The sequence below is a fragment of the Gossypium hirsutum genome, chromosome D11, assembly GCF_007990345.1.
Source record: "Gossypium hirsutum isolate 1008001.06 chromosome D11, Gossypium_hirsutum_v2.1, whole genome shotgun sequence".
In the NCBI taxonomy this organism is placed as follows: Eukaryota; Viridiplantae; Streptophyta; class Magnoliopsida; order Malvales; family Malvaceae; genus Gossypium; species Gossypium hirsutum.
This window is the reverse complement of record NC_053447.1, coordinates 49059002-49079008: the sequence shown is the minus strand read 5'-3', so window position 1 is coordinate 49079008 and position 20007 is coordinate 49059002. Positions and strand designations below refer to the sequence as shown.

General features: G+C 33.4%; 1 protein-coding gene across 3 annotated transcripts; it reads left to right on the top strand.

Annotated features, from left to right (window-relative positions):
* Nucleotides 1-11502: 11502 nt before the first annotated feature.
* Nucleotides 11503-18123, top strand: LOC107913328 (UTP--glucose-1-phosphate uridylyltransferase). Of its 3 annotated transcripts, none has more exons than XM_016841881.2 (19): nt 11503-12360; nt 13147-13238; nt 13364-13457; nt 13943-14003; nt 14086-14163; nt 14242-14292; nt 14520-14572; nt 15192-15264; nt 15396-15453; nt 15545-15591; nt 15664-15729; nt 15834-15866; nt 16056-16093; nt 16172-16247; nt 16343-16426; nt 16527-16625; nt 16717-16821; nt 17631-17702; nt 17802-18123. In XM_016841881.2, exons 1-19 carry the CDS (start codon nt 11720-11722, stop codon nt 17826-17828), a joined length of 1848 nt encoding a protein of 615 aa, XP_016697370.1. In that variant the 5' UTR covers nt 11503-11719; the 3' UTR covers nt 17829-18123. The 3 variants fall into 3 exon arrangements, 2 of the variants coding, with proteins under 2 accessions (XP_016697370.1, XP_016697371.1); XM_016841882.2 differs by having other exon boundaries at nt 11513-12360; nt 13367-13457; XR_005920548.1 differs by lacking the exons at nt 15834-15866; nt 16056-16093; nt 16172-16247; ... (3 more) ...; nt 17631-17702; nt 17802-18123 and having other exon boundaries at nt 11514-12360; nt 15124-15264; nt 15664-15722.
* Nucleotides 18124-20007: the final 1884 nt, after the last annotated feature.

The window sequence follows — 20007 nt, the reverse complement described above, 5'->3', positions numbered from 1 at the left end:
ATTCAATTTAGTCTAATAACACATAGATGGGCAAATAACATTTTTACCCCTAATATTTCACATTTTTACAATTTAGTCCTTATTAAACAAAACACAAAATACACAAAATTTGGCCACACTCCCTAAGGTCCGAATCTTCCTAGTACCCACATAAGTCCATACATTTCATTTATTTCACATTTGAGTCCTTCAAATATTTATTTTTGTAATTTAGCCCTAATTACTCAAATTCACCAAAAACTTCAATACAAAACATATTAATCTTTAACATATCTTTCATTTTTCATCAACAACTATCAAAAAGCTCAAGCACTCATCAATGGCAAAACACATAATCATCATCAATTCACAAAATTTAAGCATGGGCTTTAAAGAACACAAAGCAACGATCTCAAAAACGTAAAAATTATCAAAAACCGAACAAAAGACTAACCTTAATCTAGCTCAACAATGGCCGAACCCTAGCCAAACTTTTATCTTTTATTCTTTCTCTAGTTTCGAAAGTGGGAAAAGATGATATGATAATGGCTTTGTTATTATCATTATTATTATAACATATATTATAATATTATCATTTTTAACTTTTATTTTTAATGTATAAAAAAGCATATATTAAAACAACATGTCGTCCACTACCTTATAATTTTGGCTAAATTTCAACATAAGACCTCCAAATTATAAAGACAACAACAATTAAGCACTTTCTCATTTAACCATCAATTTTTCATTTTACGTGATTAAGCCCCCCTTTTTTTATTAAATTGACACTCAAACAACAAAATTAATTCACGAAACTTTCACACATGTAAATTCACACAAAATAAACAGAGAATAAAATATTAAAATATTTTTCAGACTCGGATGTGTGGTCCCGAAACCACTGTTCCAATTTAGGCCAAAAATTGGGCTGTTACAACTCTCCCCCCTTTAGGGATTTTCGTCCCCGAAAATCTTACCGGTGAATAGGTTTAAATAACGTTCTTTCATTGTATTTTCTGACTCCCAAGTTGTTTCTTCAACTCCGTGTTTATGCCAAAGTACTTTGACTAACGAAATTTTCTTATTTCGTAATTCTTTAACCTCACGAGCCAGAATGCTAATCTGTTCTTCTTCATATGACATATCAGAGTTAATTTCAATCTGGGTTGGACAAATCACATGTGAAGGATCAGATCTATATCTACGAAGCATCGAAACATGAATTACATTCTGAATCCTTTCTAACTCAGATGGCAACAACAATTTATAAGCAACCGGCCCGATACGCTCTATAATCTCATACGGTCCAATGAATCTCGGACATAATTTTCCTTTGCATCCAAATCTGAGTATTTTCTTCCACGGTGAGACTTTCAAAAACACTTTGTCCCCGATTTGAAATTCTATATCCTTTCTTTTCAAGTCCGCATAAGATTTCTGACAATCCGACGCTGATTTCAGACTATCCTGAATCACTTTCACTTTCTGTTCAGTCTTTTTAATCAAATCGACCCCGTGTATCTTATTTTCACTCAGCTCAGTCCAATACAATGGTGTACGACATTTACGACCGTACAAAGCCTCGTAAGGTGCCATTTTGATACTAGATTGACAGCTATTATTATAAGAAAATTCAATCAAAGGTAAATATCGTTCCCACGTACCTTCAAACTCGAGAATGCAACATCTCAACATATTCTCAAGTATCTGAATGATTCGCTCGGATTTACCATCTATTTGTGGATGAAAAGCAGTGCTAAAATGTAGTTTTGTACCCAGAGCATCTTGTAGTTTCTTCCAGAATCGCGACGTAAATCTCGGGTCTCTGTCCGAAAAAATAGAAATTGGTACACCATGCAACCTCATAATTTGAGAAACATATAATTCAGCAAGTTTATCGAGTGAAAAATTTGAGAGAATCGGAATAAAGTGTGCCGATTTTGTCAACCTATCAACAATAACCCGGATTGCATCTTTCTTGCTAGGTGTCAACGGTAAACCGGATACAAAATCCATCGTGACTCGATCCCATTTCCATTCAGGTATCATGATCGACTGAAGCAATCCAGATGGTACCTGATGCTCAGCTTTAACTTGCTGACAAATTAAACATTTCGAAACAAAGTTAGAAATGTCTCGTTTCATACCATGCCACCAATAGTGCTGTTTCAGATCGTTATACATTTTTGTACTGCCCAGATGAACAGAAAATCGAGTATTATGAGTTTCATTCAAAATCATCTGAATTAACTTTGAATTTCTCAGAACACATAATCGGTTTTTGAATCTCAAACAATTCTCAGCATCAACTAGAAACTCTGAATCAACATTTAAGTCACACTGAGCTCGTTTTGCCATTAAATCATCACCAGCTTTCTAAGCTTCACAAATTGGTTGAACAAGTAATGGTTTTGCTTTCAATTTAGCTATTATCGCACCATCATCAGATATAGCCATATGTGCGTTCATTGCACGTAAAGCAAACAGTGATTTTTGACTTAGGGCATCAGCAACAACATTAGCCTTTCCCGGATGATAGTCAATCACAAGCTCGTAATCTTTCAGCAATTCTAACCATCGGCGTTGTCTCAAATTCAGATCTTTCTGAGTCATCAAGTACTTCAGGCTTTTGTGATCAGAATAAACATGACATTTTTCCCCAAACAGATAGTGGCGCCATATTTTCAATGCAAATACAATAGCGGCCAATTCTAAATCATGCGTCGGATAGTTCTTTTCATGCGGCTTTAATTGTCTCGAGGCATAGGCTACAACTTTGCCTTCCTGCATCAAAACACAACCCAAACCATTTAAAGATGCATCACTATAGATAACAAACTCTTTACCCGATTCTGGCTGAACTAAGACTGGAGCTTCGGTCAAAAGAACCTTCAACTGATCAAAGCTTTTCTGACACTTTTTTGACCACTCAAACTTAACGTCTTTTTGTACTAGCTTTGTCATCGGGGTCACAATCATAGAGAACCCTTTCACGAACCGTCTATAATAACTAGCGAGCCCCAAAAAGCTCCAAACTTCAGAGACATTTCTCGGAGGTTTCCAATCGAGTATAGCTGAAATTTTACTCGGATCAACCCGAATACCCGATGATGATACAACATGACCTAGAAAACTGACTTCACGTAACCAAAACTCACATTTACTGAACTTTGCATACAACTGTTTATCTCGCAAAGTTTGTAACACAAGTCTCAGATGTTCGGCATGCTCATTTTCGTCACGAGAGTAGATCAAAATGTCATCTATAAATACTACCACAAATCGATCCAGATACTGTCTAAAGATCCGATTCATCAAGTCCATGAAAATAGCAGGTGCATTAGTAAGTCCGAAAGGCATAACCAAAAACTCATAATGTCCATACCTCATTCGGAAGGCAGTCTTTGGCACATCAGAGTCTTTAACTTGCAATTGATAGTAGCCTGATCTCAGATCTATCTTCGAAAACACAGTAGCCCCTTTTAACTGATCGAACAAATCATCAATCCGTGGTAACGGATACTTATTCTTTATAGTCACCTTATTGAGCTGTCGGTAATCAATGCACATTCTCATCGTTCCGTCTTTCTTTCTCACAAATAGAACTGGTGCACCCCAAGGAGAGAAACTCGGTCGTGCGAAACCTTTATCAATCAACTCTTGCAACTGTACTTTCAATTCTTTTAATTCGGTCGGTGCCATACGGTACGGAGCTATTGAAATTGGAGTCGTCCCTGGTACTAACTCAATACCAAACTCTACCTCTCGAATAGGTGGCAAACCCGATAATTCTTCGGGAAACACGTCTAAATACTCGCACACAACTGGTACGGATTCAATTTTCTTTTCGGTTACTTTACTATCAAGAACAAATGAAAGGTAAGCTTCACAACCTTTTCTCATATACTTCTGAGCCAACATCGAGGATATTATTGCTGATAAACCATTCAGATCATTAGATTTAATCTGAATAATCTCGTCATTCAGGCATCTTAAATCAATAGTCTTTCTTTTACAGTTCACCACAGTATCGTGTAAAGTCAACCAGTCCATACTCAAAATTATATCGAACTCGTCAAATGGCAACAACATTAAATCAACCGTAAAACACAAATCTCGAATCATCAACGAACAATTCTTACACACTTTGTCAACCAACACACACTGGCCCAAGGGGTTTGATACTCTTATAACAAATTCAGTAGACTCAACAGGCAAAGTCTTACTGAATACTAAAGTTTCACACACATATGAATGAGTCGAACCAGGATCAATCAGTGCAATAACATTAGTATCATAGAGAGTGAAAGTACTAGTGATAACGTCTGCGGATGAAGCCTCCTCACGTGCGCGAATGTCATAGGCTCTGGCAGGCGCACGAGCCTCAGATCTAACAGATGTATCTTTAGTACCTCTCTGACTGCCACTTACATTACCCGTATTCCTAGGTGGTCTACCTCGAGCTGCTGTGTTGCCAGATCTCATATTCTGAACAAAATTTCGATCCACAAATTCTGGACACTCTCGAATAAAATGATCTTTCGAGCCACATTTATAGCAAACTCGATTGTTGTACTTGCCCCAACACTCACCAATATGTCTCCTACCACACTGTTGACACTCGGGTTTATTCGGTTGGGTATTACCAACACTAGCAATTGATGTGGCTCTTGAACTCATTGGTGGTCGTTCTTGCATAGGAAGCCCGACAGTAGCCTTAGATCGGCTACTAACATCTCTGAACTTTTTTGTTGCCGTCTGAAAACTTTTACTCGCTGATCTCTTGCGAAAATCACTAGCTTCAAACTCAGCTTTTCTTTTCTCTTTGCTGAGTTCTTCAGCCTTGCAAGCTCGCTCGACGAGTACTACGAACTCTTTTATTTCGAGTATGCCGACAAGTAATTTTATGTCTTCATTCAGCCCTTCCTCGAATCTTTTACACATAGCAGTCTCGGTCGCAACACACTCTCAGGCATATCGGCTGAGTCTCACAAACTCGCGCTCATAATCAGATACGGTCATACGACCCTGTTTTAGCTCGAGAAATTCTTTGCGTTTCTGATCAATAAATCGCTGGCTGATATACTTTTTGCGAAACTCTGTCTGAAAGAAATCCCAAGTGACACACTCTTTCGGAACAACCGAAACTAGAGTGTTCCACCAATAGTAAGCTGAATCCTGTAACAAGGATATAGCACATTTTAGGCACTCATCAGGTGTACAGGATAATTCATCGAAGACATGAATGGTATTATTGAGCCAAAATTCAGCCCGTTCAGCATCATCACTAGCTGTGGCCCTAAATTCTTCAGCTCCGTATTTTCTTATTTTATCAACAGGAAGTTTATTCAATCTCATAGGATCGATAGTCGGAGGTAGCACAGGTATCAGAAGTGGGTTATTCGGGGTCAGAGGTTGTTGAACAGCCGAATTTGTCCGGATATATTGAGTAAACCATTCATTCATCATAGTATAGAAGGCTTGTTTAGTCTCATCACCATGGTTATTCGTATTCGGTCGAGAATCAATCGACTCCGTCTCTTGCACAGGAGCAGGCGCTACACTATCGACATCATCCGCTACAGTTCAATCGAGATCTATTACTATACGAAAACACATTTGTAGGTGTTAGAAGTCATCACACTATCTCAATATAAAATATGGCATGTATAGCTAGACCCATACGCGCTATGTTAGTCCTAGAATCGACTAAACCGTAGCTCTGATACCAATAAAATGTAACACCTCGACCCTTGTCCGTCGTCGGATTAGAGTTACGAGGCATTACCGATCAAAATCCAACTCAGAATTTTTTTTTACTCAACCACGAAATTTTATTCCATATATATATTATCACATAACCAATTTAAAATCAAACATACATCTTTAATCAAGTTTCATATACTAACCATGTTTCAACAATTCATCCACATCATTATCATTTACCTAATCAAAATTTAATATCATAAATCAAAATTTATCCAAACATTTATTTCATTTCAATATACTAACTATACTACATATTACAAACATAGGTAATCTACCCTGTTTCGACAGCTCTTATACATCAAAAATTGAGTAGCATATATATATAAAATTGGACAGCATTTTTTTTCACCAAAAATTAGGCAGCATACATATACCAATTTGGACAGCACTTATACACAAAATTTAACAGCATGTGTATACAAAATTGGACAACATTGATTCACCAAAAATTAGGCAGCATACATACACCAATTTGGACAGCACTTATACACAAAATTTAACAGCATGTATATACAAAATTGGATAGCATTAATTCACCAAAAATTAGGCAGCATACATACACCAATTTGGACAACACTTACACACAAAATTTAACAGCATGTATATACAAAATTGGACAGCATTTTTACATCAAAAATTTGGACAGCATATATATGACAATTTGGGCAGCATAAATACATCAATTGGGCAGCATTTAAGCATAAAAATTACATGAACATATACCACATTTTAAACCATTAAAGCATATGCATTAATACCAAATTCAAACCAAAAGAGATAAGCCATTTTCGCATGGCTTTTAAAATACATATGCACATTGGTTCCAAAATCAATATTTTAACTATGCTATACATGCCATATATTTGAGAACGATTTAGCAAAATACCAAAAGAAAATATCGATAGTGTGACGAGCTTAGCTGACGATTCCCGAACATGTAGCGAACACCGAAATCTATACATCAAAACAATTATCCAACACATTGTAAGCTAATTTAGCTTAGTAAGTTATAAGCAAAATAAACTTTACTATTTAAACCGATATCTCAAATAATATTCAACCAATTCATACTACTAAATCATCTTACCTTTAGCTTACCATATCATAAGATAATTATTCACTTATTACTATGATTTAACTAAAATCAATATAATTATACATCCATAAACATTTCTTCAAATTTAAACACAAGACCAAATACATTATGCATTTCCTCATCATGTAGTATAAAGAATCATATTATATATATATGATTCGAAATATAATCACCACATAGGTTTAATACCTATAAAATTTAACCTTAAATAAAACCATAATGGCTATTACTCAAAAATTCCAAGTGTTTACTCATTTTACTAATCATGATTTCTCAATAAGACAAATACTCAATGCTAATAGTTATTCGAAAATATTTAATAAATTCGCACACTTAGTGCTCAATAATCAAACTCGCACACTTAGTGCTTTACCATTAAACTCGCACACTTAGTGCTTTACAAATTAAACTCACACACTTAGTGTCGAAAGTCAACAATTCAATACATCTTATTTCAATAATTTTATCACTACATGTATATATATATCATTCAATTCAGCATAATTAGATACTAAGCTGATTTTTAAAACGATATGATTATATATATGCTTAATAACTTGCCTCAGATGTCGTCGACTAATTGATCGGCTACTCAACTACTTTCGATTTCCCCCGATCTAAATCCGATTTCTTCGTTTCTTGATCTAAACATATTCAAATAAATCTCATTTTAACATATTTTCATTCAATTTAGTCTAATAACGCATAGATGGGCAAATAACATTTTTACCCCTAATATTTCACATTTTTACAATTTAGTCCTTATTAAACAAAACACAAAATACACAAAATTTGGCCACACTCCCTAAGGGCCGAATCTTCCTAGTACCCATATAAGTCCATACATTTCATTTATTTCACATTTGAGTCCTTCAAATATTTATTTTTGTAATTTAGCCCTAATTACTCAAATTCACCAAAAACTTCAATACAAAACATATTAATCTTTAACATATCTTTCATTTTTCATCAACAACTATCAAAAAACTCAAGCACTCATCAATGGCAAAACACATAATCATCATCAATTCACAAAATTTAAGCATGGGTTTTAAAGAACACAAAGCAACGATCTCAAAAACGTAAAAATTATCAAAAATCGAACAAAAGACTAACCTTAATCTAGCTCAACAATGGCCGAACCCTAGCCAAACTTTTATCTTTTATTCTTTCTCTAGTTTCGAAAGTGGGAAAAGATGATATGATAATGGCTTTGTTATTATCATTATGATTATTATAACATATATTATAATATTATCATTTTTAACTTTTATTTTTAATGTATAAAAAAACATATATTAAAACAACATGCCGTCCACTACCTTATAATTTTGGCTAAATTTCAACATAAGACCTCCAAATTATAAAGACAACAACAATTAAGCACTTTCTTATTTAACTATCAATTTTTCATTTGACGCGATTAAGCCCCCCCTTTTTTATTAAATTGACACTCAAACAACAAAATTAATTCACGAAACTTTCACACATGTAAATTCACACAAAATAAAAAGAGAATAAAATATTAAAATATTTTTCAAACTCAGATGTGTGGTCCCGAAACCACTGTTCCAATTTAGGCCAAAATTGGGCTGTTATAGTTTTTCCAATATGATCTTATTTTATCTCATGGTAATCATTGCATCTTCCTTCATGAAAAGTCAATCATTATCAAATAGTGATCAAGTCATCCATCACAAATACGAACGACCCGTGACCATGTTTACTTTTCATTAACCATGTAATGCCTATGAGAGGATATCATTTACCAATGTCTCGGGCTATGAATTCCACTATTGTGAATGATGTTACATACTGCAGAAGTCGTACACCTAACACACTAACTTTCGGTTCTTTATCTATTCAAACTTAAGCTTTTACCATCAAAGTGTACGAGTCACGCATACATAGTCCGTCATCCACTCAAGATATATGTATGCCACACTATGAAAGTCACAAGTGAATAGATCCATAAACGGATTCAGGATCTATTCTACTTGGGTCTAGTCTGATGTACTATCAGTCCAGTCAGTCACATCCATGTCTCTATCTTTTAGGAGTCATCCACTCCGATACCCAAGACAAGGCATCTCCCAATTCAGCCTTGATAGTCTTACATGTTAGTCTTTCAACCAATTTGCTCATTTCCGATTAGACTAAGGACATGTTTAGTTTCGTCTACTAATACAAGTTGTCTTTTCATATTACAATCTGACCATGTAATAACGTTTAGTATCAGTTAAAGATTAGACAACCAATGAGCAACATTTGCTTCCATTTTGCTTTGCATGCAAAAACCATGTAAGGATAATATACAAAGTAATAATGTAATTTATAAATAATTTTATTAACCAATCTGTTCGAAAAAATTACAAATGTACTTAAACTAAAATACTACACTTAGAGCACCAGATCCAACATTCTCAACATTTCCCATTACATTTCCACATGAATCTCACATGAACCAAGCTTAACCTCTAAACTTTTCATGGTTTCTAACTCAATTTCTCTAGGTTCTCTTTAATGGCAACTTAAGCTAACTTCAAAAATCACAAAATCTAACCATTAAATTGGTTGTACTAAGCTTCCTACTTTAAAAAGCTATGAATTGTTTTGAAAAAAAAGCTTGGATTAATGGCCAATTATGGAGGAAAGAACTCAACTCTTTTTTCTTCTTTAGGTTCGGTCCTGAAGAGAAAAGACGAAGATGATATTTAAAAATTTATAATTAGTCCACTGAATTTGGTGTAATTAGAGCACCCCATTTACACTCTTCAATTCTTAGGGGTAGGGTAGGAATTGGAGTAATTAAGTGGGCAATTACAAACAAGTACACTAAAATCCAATTAGCTTATGACTTTTCAAACATGTCCATACATGATTTAAGTTTGAAAAGTTATTTTTATACAATAATAGTATTTTAATTTAAGGATATATGCATATTTAAAAATATTTGTTATTTTACTAATTTCGTTTAAATAATTTAAAATTTTTGTTAATAATAGATAATTTCCTATATGTTGACCTACTAAATAGTTAATTAATTTACATAGTATTTATTATTAATTATTTATACTAAATTTAACTAATTTACATATTATTTATTATTAATTATTTATACTTGGTCAATGATCAATCGATGATAACAGTGAGTATATATTTAATGTTAGAGAGAGAATACCTCAACAAATATTGAATGTTAGAGTAATTTGGTAAAATTGCTTGGCATGTTTATTTTTCTTGTTAATTTATTAGAGATCGTATTGTCAAATACTTTTGGACTATCGTATCATATATGATTGTTTGGTTTTAGGATTTTTTATTTGTTTAAATATTTTTTTCTTAAATATTATTGATAACTTCTGTAATAATTAATATTTTTTAGAATTTAAAATTACTTAGTTGTGTAATTATCATTTAAATTATCAAATATGACATATAAAATTACGATATAATTACATTCTATTAGTCAAACATATCTAGAGAATTAGAATTCCTTATAATTACAAGAGAATGTAATTACTACCTTAGTAATTATATTACTATCCAATCACTTTGTGATGCCTAAACTTACCCTTAAATTTTCTTTGTAAAAATTTAGGTTTTCCGTTTTTGCTTGAAAAAAAAACACTAAAATTAATTATAAATAAGGAATAGATAATAAAATTAAAAAAAAAGAAGATAAAATCGTTTTCCCTTAAAATCCAAGTTTTCCCTTATAAATATTCGATAATTCTTGTAACAAGCTAGGTTTTCCCCTTTTACCGAAAAAAATAAAATTTAATCTTAAAAATTGAAAAAAAACTTAAAGGAAATTAAAAAGGTAAAATGAGGGACCAAAATGAAAAATTATTAAAGTTGAGAGACTAAAATAAGTGTACAATAACAGTGTCATTAGCCACATTAATGATGAGATACTAAAATGAAAAAAAAAATCTAACAACAGTGACCAAAACTTAAAAAAAAAACTTATCTAACGATGGTGCTATATTTGAATTTAATTTATTTTTTATTATCAAAATGAAAACATGGATGATTGGCTCTGTAATTTATTTTATTGCTTGTATGTAAAAATAACAATTTTCTTTTGGGAATCTATATTAATAGTTACCTAATTATTAGTATTTTTTTTGTCACCAGTTCGTTAACGGTGACAACTTTTAAAATTGACATAATAACAACTTAAACCCTCAATATTTATACATTGTGCCAAATTAGTCTCGATTTTAAAAAAATCTAGCCCTCAACATTTACACATTGTGTAATTTAATTTTTTTTTTTGCAATTTTGCTTTTCTTTTTAACCATTTTCACCTAAAAAGCTAAAAAGACAAACTTCTCAACTAAATTTGATTGAAAATATAAAAGAAAATTTGAAACACCAAAAAATATGATATAATGATTTTTTCTTTTCTCATTTTTTTATGAATAAACCCTTAATGTTATAAAGAAAAACAAAATTGTTAAAAAAATAAATTAAATGTTAATGGTTGAATTTTTTAGAATCTAAAATTAAATTCGCATAATTTATAAATATTAAAAATTAAAATTATTATTATGCTAATTTTGAAATCTGTAATAATGATAAAAAAAATAAAATTGAATAGCGGAAATATTAACCTTTCTTTTTAGTTTTAAAGGGTTGATTCAACTGGACCCGAACCGATCCAAATATCCCGCTACCTAAACTCAAATAGCAAATTGTTCGTATATAAGCTTTCCTTAAATCTGGAAATCCCCTCTTAAACCCTAAATCCCAAAATCTCTGAACTCAAAATGCTTCACCAAAGTTAAAGCTTTTGGGGTAGATTCAATTCACCCATCAAACCTTAGTTTCCCCTGCCAATTTTATTTTCCTTAGAGAAATAAGAAAAAAATGACAATCCATTCGGTTGTAATCCAAAAACTCTTAACAACAAATGCTCACATCGGCCGACAAGTAACAACCCACCACTTCAAACAGTTCACCTACGGCTTCCGAAATAGACAATCCATTATCGATTCCGACAAGACCCTAATCTGTCTCCGCAATGCTCTCAACTTCCTTTCCTGCCTCTCTCGTGATCCTTCTTCCTCTTTCCTCTTCATCAACACTAACCCTCTGTTCCAACCCATAATCGACGAGATGACCTCCAGAGTCACCAGCTTAAGCCCTGAAAGGGCTAGTAGCCTTTGGAAGATGCGTGGCTTTTTGACCAACAGTTGTAGTCCTAAGAAGTTTCGGTCTAGGCACAAGAAATTGGTTTTCGCGCCAACTAAAATGCCGGATTGTGTTGTGATTTTCGACACTGAGAGGAAAAGTTCCGTCTTTTTGGAAGCGGAAAGGTTGGGGATCCCGATTGTTGCCTTGGTTGATTCCGGTATCCCGTGGGAGTATTATAAGAAGGTTACTTATCCAATACCGGCCAATGATTCTGTTCAGTTCGTTTACTTGATATGTAACATGATAACTAAATGTCTTATGTTGGAGAAGAAAAAAGACGGAGCAAAGGGGACTGGGAAGAAGGCTACAATCAAGTATGTTTTTATTATATTTTTAAAGTTTCTTTTTCTGGGTTTGAGATTTGAATGTTTTGATAGGATGGATTCTTTCTTTTCTTTTTTTTTTCTAATTTTGGGGGTTAGGGTGGGTTTTTATATCTGAACTGTGGTTGCTGTGACCGAAATTGTATATAAAAATCGTAGGTTATAAGGTGTGCATTGGATGCTGATTTTATTGATTTAACTAGAGAGGAAATAAGAGACCGGCTAAGTTTGTTGGCAGTAATTGTTGTAAGATTGGATGTGCTTGATGGATGATTTAAGAGTGATTTTGAGTTGTGGACATGAGTTTCTCGATATCTAGATGACAGAATCTTGAGTTATTACTAAGTGGTTCCTTGCTTAAGTAGCTTGATTGAGGATCTTAGTATAGAGAGAATATCCTTTTCCCAGTTCTTATCGGTTTACTTCTGATAATTGTGCAGAATGATAGGTTTAGACATGAGTTTCTCGATATCTAGATGACAGAATCTTGAGTTATTACTAAGTGGTTCCTTGCTTAAGTAGCTTGATTGAGGATCTTAGTATAGAGAGAATATCCTTTTCCCAGTTCTTATCGGTTTACTTCTGATAATTGTGCAGAATGATAGGTTTATTTCTTATTTTGTAGTCTCTGTCTGGAATTCTTGCTCTGAAGTTTGTCTATTTTATACGAGTTGAGTTTTCATGGTTTGCTGTTGCATTGTTTCTTCTGTTCTTTGTTTTTGTATTGGAACTATTTCCAATTGTCTGGTTTACTTGAAATTCAATATTTGATTAAAGGGACCAAGTAGAGAGCACAAGTGAGAGCAAAGGCAGTGCAAGTGATGAAGTGCTTGTTGTTCCTTATGATAACTTAGCACCTATGTCTTGTGGTAATATTTTCTCATTATTCTTTTACGTGTGAATTTATTGTATTCCAAATATAGCATCAAGAAAAATATAACAGTACATTAGAGTTCAGCTTGTATAATTTGTTTGGATTCTTTCTGTCTTGAAGCAGATATTGCTGACTCTAAGCAGCTTTTGGATAAGCTTGTTGTGGTGAAGTATAATGGAGCTTTGGGAAAGAATATGGGTTTCAATGGTCCCAAGTAAGCAATTATCTAACTTCTGGAAGTTTGATACTTATTTTTTTTCCAAGAAAAGAGAAGCATTTCTTGATGATTCCATAGTTATATATTAAAGACTTGCCTCTACATAAATGAATATAGTTTCTGTGATATACATATGTTTTTTGGTTTCATGAAGATGGTTTGAATAGAATCTTGTTTGATATAAATGGTTAAATCTTCTAATTTTGTGATGACATCCCTTACTTCAAAATATTGTTCTACCACCCTTTTGGATGAATCTTTGTTGTTATTATATTAGGCATTTTCACATGAAATATGCTTAAATACTTTACTACTTAGTTCCTTGGTGAACTTAATATTCAAGAGAATTTAAGAACTGTCCGGTTTTTATTTGAGAAATGACATGCTTTCTTTACTTTGGTCTTTGATATTTGAGTCATTCTTGTCATAGAAATATTTGGACATTTAGTTGAATTTGTGCAATTCCCTTCTCCTTTGCACAGGTCTTTGATTGAAGTTAAAAATGGGTCAACACCTCTTGACTTAATTGTTAACCAAATTCAGGTTGGTTACCAGTTATTTGTTGTATATACTGTTCTTTTATAGCATTAGAGCTCACTAGTTCAACATTTTCAATTCTTTGTAGTCACTAAATTCGAAGTACGGATGCAATATTCCTCTGCTTTTGATGAACCCAAAGAACACACACAAAGATATCGTAAAGGTGATCTGTTTTTCCTACACTGTTTTGTTCTTAACCTTGTATCTCAGCAAAGGTACTCAGCCAAGTTGTCATGTGTAGGCTTTGGAGAAGTATTCCACCTTAGACGTCGATATACATCCTTTTGAACAGGTTTGGGAACCTAACTTTTCCTGTTGTAACTGGTTCTGGAATTTTTTCATACTCCTTAAACTTGCAACTTCCTCTTGATAAATTTGAGAACCTAGCTAGATATACATCCTTTTGAACAGGTTTGAGAACCTAGCCATTATTTTCTTGTTGCATAACTGGTTCTGGAATTCTTTTCTATGGTCCTTAGATTTGTACTTCTTCTTGATAAAATAATTGGATTTATGTAGGGTGAACGTACTCAACATGAATCTTTTGTCAGCGAGGGAGGTGAGGATAAATGGTATGCCCAATTTTGCATCCTTCCTTTGGTGCAGCTTCATTATTTTCTTTGCTTTTTTGTTAATATAAGATTTTTCTGTGATGAATGAACTATGATAATGTTATTTAGCAACTTCTGGAAGTCTTGGTAAAGTTCATAGTTGGCTCTAGAAATCAACCATAACTTTGAATGCAAATTAGGATAGTTCCGCACCTATTACTCCCTGAATTTATTCTTCATATTCACTTTCCTTTTCTCATTGTTATGAAATACTGGTCCTTTTGATCTATTCTAGGTGTATGTTTTCCTGAGTTTAGCATTTTTCAGTATCTTTCATTTTGATGAACAGGGAAATATGCATGGTCTACTGTCAGTGTCCAATTTCCTCCTATGTCGATGAACTGGAAAATCATAGTTTGATGTTCAATTGAACACCACCATAGAGCTTGTAGTATCTTAGGCTATTTTTTCCCCATGTGATATATCAATGCGTCCAAAATTTTATGGAGTGATCTGATAATTTTCCAAAATACCCGATAGATTGCTTTTCTTTTTGCTTATTTACTCTGCAGGATTACATTGTGGTTACAGTCACCAATTGATGAAAGGTCTCATCATTGCTTTATTTTTTTGTGCAAAGGCAATCTTCTAAACATGGCACTCATTTCCTTTCCCTAATGAATAGTGGAACTCTTGATGTATTACTTGCTCAGGTATTTGTGATTTCGAAAATATTTCATTTTGTTTCTCAAGTCTAAAATAGAAAGAAATATCCATGAGGATGAAAATGCAAAAGTATGCCAGGAGGAAAGCTGATGCAAACTCTTAATCTCATTGCTTCCAGGGTAAGGAGTATGCCCTTGTGGTTAACCCAGATAATGTGGCCGATGTTGTGGACCCAAGTATCCTTTGTATTGTTCCTATCATTTAATTTTGCGGTGTTTATTAATGACCTTCAAGTCATTAGTTGTGCCCCTTAATTTGATAATTTAGAAATCTTGAATCATTTGGCCCAAAACAGTATTGAATATTGTTCGGAGGTATGCAAGGATGATTTCCATTTATTATAACTCTTTGGCTAAAATTTGTTTGTAAGTCTTTACTGTTTTCAGGTGACGCCAACCACCTCCACTGGTTTAATCAACTTTATGGCTAGTTCGCTCCAAGGGATATTTAAGGCAAGTGATATCATGAATCGTCTTGATGTCTGATAAATTTGTTTGATATCTATGTATATATCAAAACAGCCTTAATTAACTTTGTTGCTTTCATTATGATATAGCTTGAAGACTTCACTTCAGATCACTCTGAAAAGGTAAGTTGCTTATAATACTTATTCACTGAAGAAAAAGGCATGAATATGTGTATATATGCTCTTTTTGTCCAAAATTTTATGTCAAGTTGCACAGAACAATAGTAGAATTGCGTGGTTTCTTACAGACATTGTTTGGTTAATCTAACTGGCTCATCATATTCCTTTCTGTTTTGTCATGTTCATAATAAGTCGGTGAAAGGATTCAAATTCATTGATACAAGAAGCTTGTAAGTTAACTGCTATGCCCCTTTAATTTGTTCTAATAAAAATGCAAATAGGCTAAATTGTGGTTTCATTTCTCTCAGGTGGCTAAATTTGAAAGCCATTAAAAGGCTTGTAGATACCAGTGCACTGAATTTGGATAACCTTTCTACTTTAAAGGTACCTTTTGCTTAAAATTTTCCAAGACAGCTTTACATTCTATATGAAGCAAGAAACTGATAAAAGTTCTTGTTGTTGCTTTGTCATTGAGGCAGTTATTTGAAAATTCAATTGGCATGTCCATTCCCCAATCTCGTTTTCTTCCTTTGAATTCCACATCAGACTTATTCCTTCTCCAGGTCATTCTCTTTTATAAACTATAATTTCATGCTACAACCCAAAGAAAGTACTATTTCATCTGACTTAAGGCTCTAAGCATCAAAATTCTATGTTCTACAGTCGGACCTTTACTCATTTACTGAAGGCATGTTTGTTCGAAATGATGCGAGGGTCAGTCCTAGTGACCCTTCCATTGCTTTAGGACCTGAATTTGAAAAGGTGAGGGTTTATGGACTCATGAAGGCATTTTATTTATTGTGGTTGCATTTATTTTCTTGAATCTATTATTACATTCTGTTTTCCTCATCAGATTAGCGATTTCAAGCGCCGCTTTGAAACAATTCCTAGCATTGTCAAGCTGGATAGCTTGGAGGTGAATGGTGATGTTTGGTTTGGAGCTGATATAGTTCTCAAGGTATCCATATTATTGCCCCTGCATCAATATCTTGCTTCTTTGTTGGTATATCTTTTCCTTCATGTATTACATTTAAACTTGATGCTATGATCTTTTCAGTGCTGAAAGTTGCAGATGTTGTGTTTCAGTATTTTCAAATCACTAAATAATTTGATGATGTGTTAATTATTGATTGATGGCTAAATTGTGCAAAGACGGAACTTGTATCCAACGGAAGTTTTGTTAAGTATTTTAGTTCTGTGTTATCCATTACATAAAAATTTCGTTTTGCCGTAAAAGGCAAAAAGTGCTGTCAGTGAAATACTATACATTCTTTAGGAATTTCAATTATGTGATTTGATTCCTTGCTCTTTTCTTTTTGGAATAAAATTTATTTATCTGCACTGTTTGATATGGATTGTTGACTATATTTTTGAAACAAATCAAGAGTACAGCCAATACTGATATCCTGTTATGTGTATTGAAATACCGTGTTACTGAGATTTGGTCGCGAGTGTCAGGAATATGTGTGTTTGACGTGGGTATGCTAATTTTTTCTCATGGTTTATATGTATTTGGGAGTCCTTAGAGGTTCATATCCCCCTCATACCTATGTCCAGAATGTGTCAAGACATAGTACTTAAGAATATTAAGTAGGAGCAAGAAATATACTTGCTGCTTCATGCGATGTGAGGCAATTGCCTGAAGGTTTATATCGAGTTAAAGATTGACGGGTTTGCTTTCTTTGTGGTTTTAAGTCATTGCTGTTTTAGCGCTCCTGTGAGTCCTTAATTTTGCTGTTTTAACTTGTTTCTGCTTGTGTACTTAAGGGGAAAGTTGTAATCGATGCAAGCCCTGGACTGACATTGCGGATTCCTGACGGAGTTGTGCTCGAAGATGAGGTAATTCTTAAGAATATATTGTACTCCTTGATCTCTTTTTTCCCCTCCTGTGTTAGGCACTCAAATCTGTTGGTCTGTTTTGCGTTTTGGTGTGTTCAGGAGATCAATGATCCCACAGATATTTAAGGGAGGGAATCAGTTGTAGCATTTTTGGTGAATGCGTTGAACATGAAGCACAACACACAAAAAAAAAGCCTTTGTAATGCTTTAATATTTTGTTATTCAAATTTTGTATTGATCAATGTTATTTGTTATTGGAAGAGGAAATAATAGTTAGAGCTTTGAGCTGAGTGATTGATTCCTCATTATAAGCAGCTTAATGTAGAATGATGGCTCTAACTTCAGAACATGAGAATTGAGACTTGGCCTTTTTGTTGCTCCGGTTAGCGGGTGCCCATTATTTATTTATCATTTTAAACAATGGTTCTTTTTTCGCATTGATATATATTTTGGTGCTTTATTAGTAAGTTGGCCTCTGAACAATTTCCCAATTCTTATTTTGGTAAGAAATGGTGCTTAAAATTGTAAATTTTAATCAAAACCTGCTGTGTTGTTTTTGGTGGTATTGAGGTATGTGTAGGGTCAATTTGCTATTATAAATATAATTATAAATACATATTATGAAAATGAATTTGAAGAGTAATCTTAATATGGTGATATAAATATGAAATAGTTGGGTTTTCCTCGGAAAAGTCAATACCAAATAACCGGGAAACCCCAAAAATATTGAAAGTTGCTGTAGAAAAAGAATATTCTTTTTAAATAAATTAAGGTTAAATTATTTTTCAAATTTTTGAAGTTTTATCACTTAAAAAATTGGGTAATTTACCCTAAAATTAATGGTTAAATTGTCTGTATATGTTGGAAACTTCTGTTTATTGGCCAAACAGGTTTTTTTTTAAGAATTAAGAAAATAAATCTATTTTAGAGAGAGTATGAGAAAGTGCGTCTAGTTGGGTGTGCTTTTTACACAGGTGACAGGAAATTGTGCTCATTTGAATTAGGGGTGTTCAATCAGTTAACCGACTCGAACTACTATTAACCGAATCAACCGACCCATTTAAACCCTTAACTGTTAACTGAATCGAAATTATTTCAAAAAAAATTAACCGAACCGAACTTTTTCGGTTAAATCGGTCGGTTAACCAAATTAACCGAAATTTATATATATATATTGGTTAAAACAAGTATAAAACATATAAAAATTAACCGACTTAACCGACCGATTAATTTATATTTCCAAAAAATTAACCGAATCGACTAGATACTTATATATTATAATATTATTTATTAAATTTGGTTAATTCGATTAACCGACCGATTACGAACCGAATTAACCGTTAACCTCCAAAAAAGTATTAACCGACTCCCGACCAAATTAATTCGGTTAACCGACCGATTAACCAAATTCGGTTGGTTAACCGAATTAATTCGGCTTTACCCGAAATTTGCACACCCCTAAATTGAATGTGCTTTCTTCAAACGGTCATTTCCCCAACAGTAAAAAATCAAATGCTCCAACGGTAAAATTTTGAAACAGCTCAATGGTAACTTTAATTTCCTATAACTACTTAGGCCATTTTCTATATTTTTCACTCAAATCTAACTCTTCCCATTCTCTCTAAACTTTCAATTCTCTCAATTTTCTCAAGATTTTGCTCGAAATTTTTCAATAAATTTGTATAAAAATATTATGGTTTTATTTTATTATTTCGTAGATTATTCATTTTGATTAATTTTTCACGAATGACAAGTTCTTTTATATGTTTCGACGACAAGCACATTTCCACCACTCAATCAGTAATGGTAAGGAAAAATTTTAAATTTCGTTATTTTCAATTCAATTAATTTTAAAGTTTTTAATTTTTTAAAATTATCTTATTGATATAAATAGGCGGATGATCGTGTTTTGGAGGGGTTCATACACAATTTTATCAAAGACCGCACCCAGTGAAATTCATGGTTATTTGCAAGATGCGAGATTCTTACATGTGTCTCATATGCTCGAGGGTTGTAAATTGGATCCTACACTTATCAGTGTATTGGTGAAAAGATGGAGACTCAAGATACACACATTTCATCTTCCATATGGTGAGTGGACAATCACACTCGAGGACGTAACTTTACAACTCAGTTTACCTATGGATGAGCCAATCGCTACGGGGTTAGTGGTCGGTCCTGGTAAAGAGGACCTTTGCGAGACATTTTTAAGGAAGATGTCAGACAAGTTTCAAGGTGGCTGGATAGAGATGAGATGGTTGCAAGATAACTTCAAATACCTTCCTTCGAATGCGCCTGACGTCAT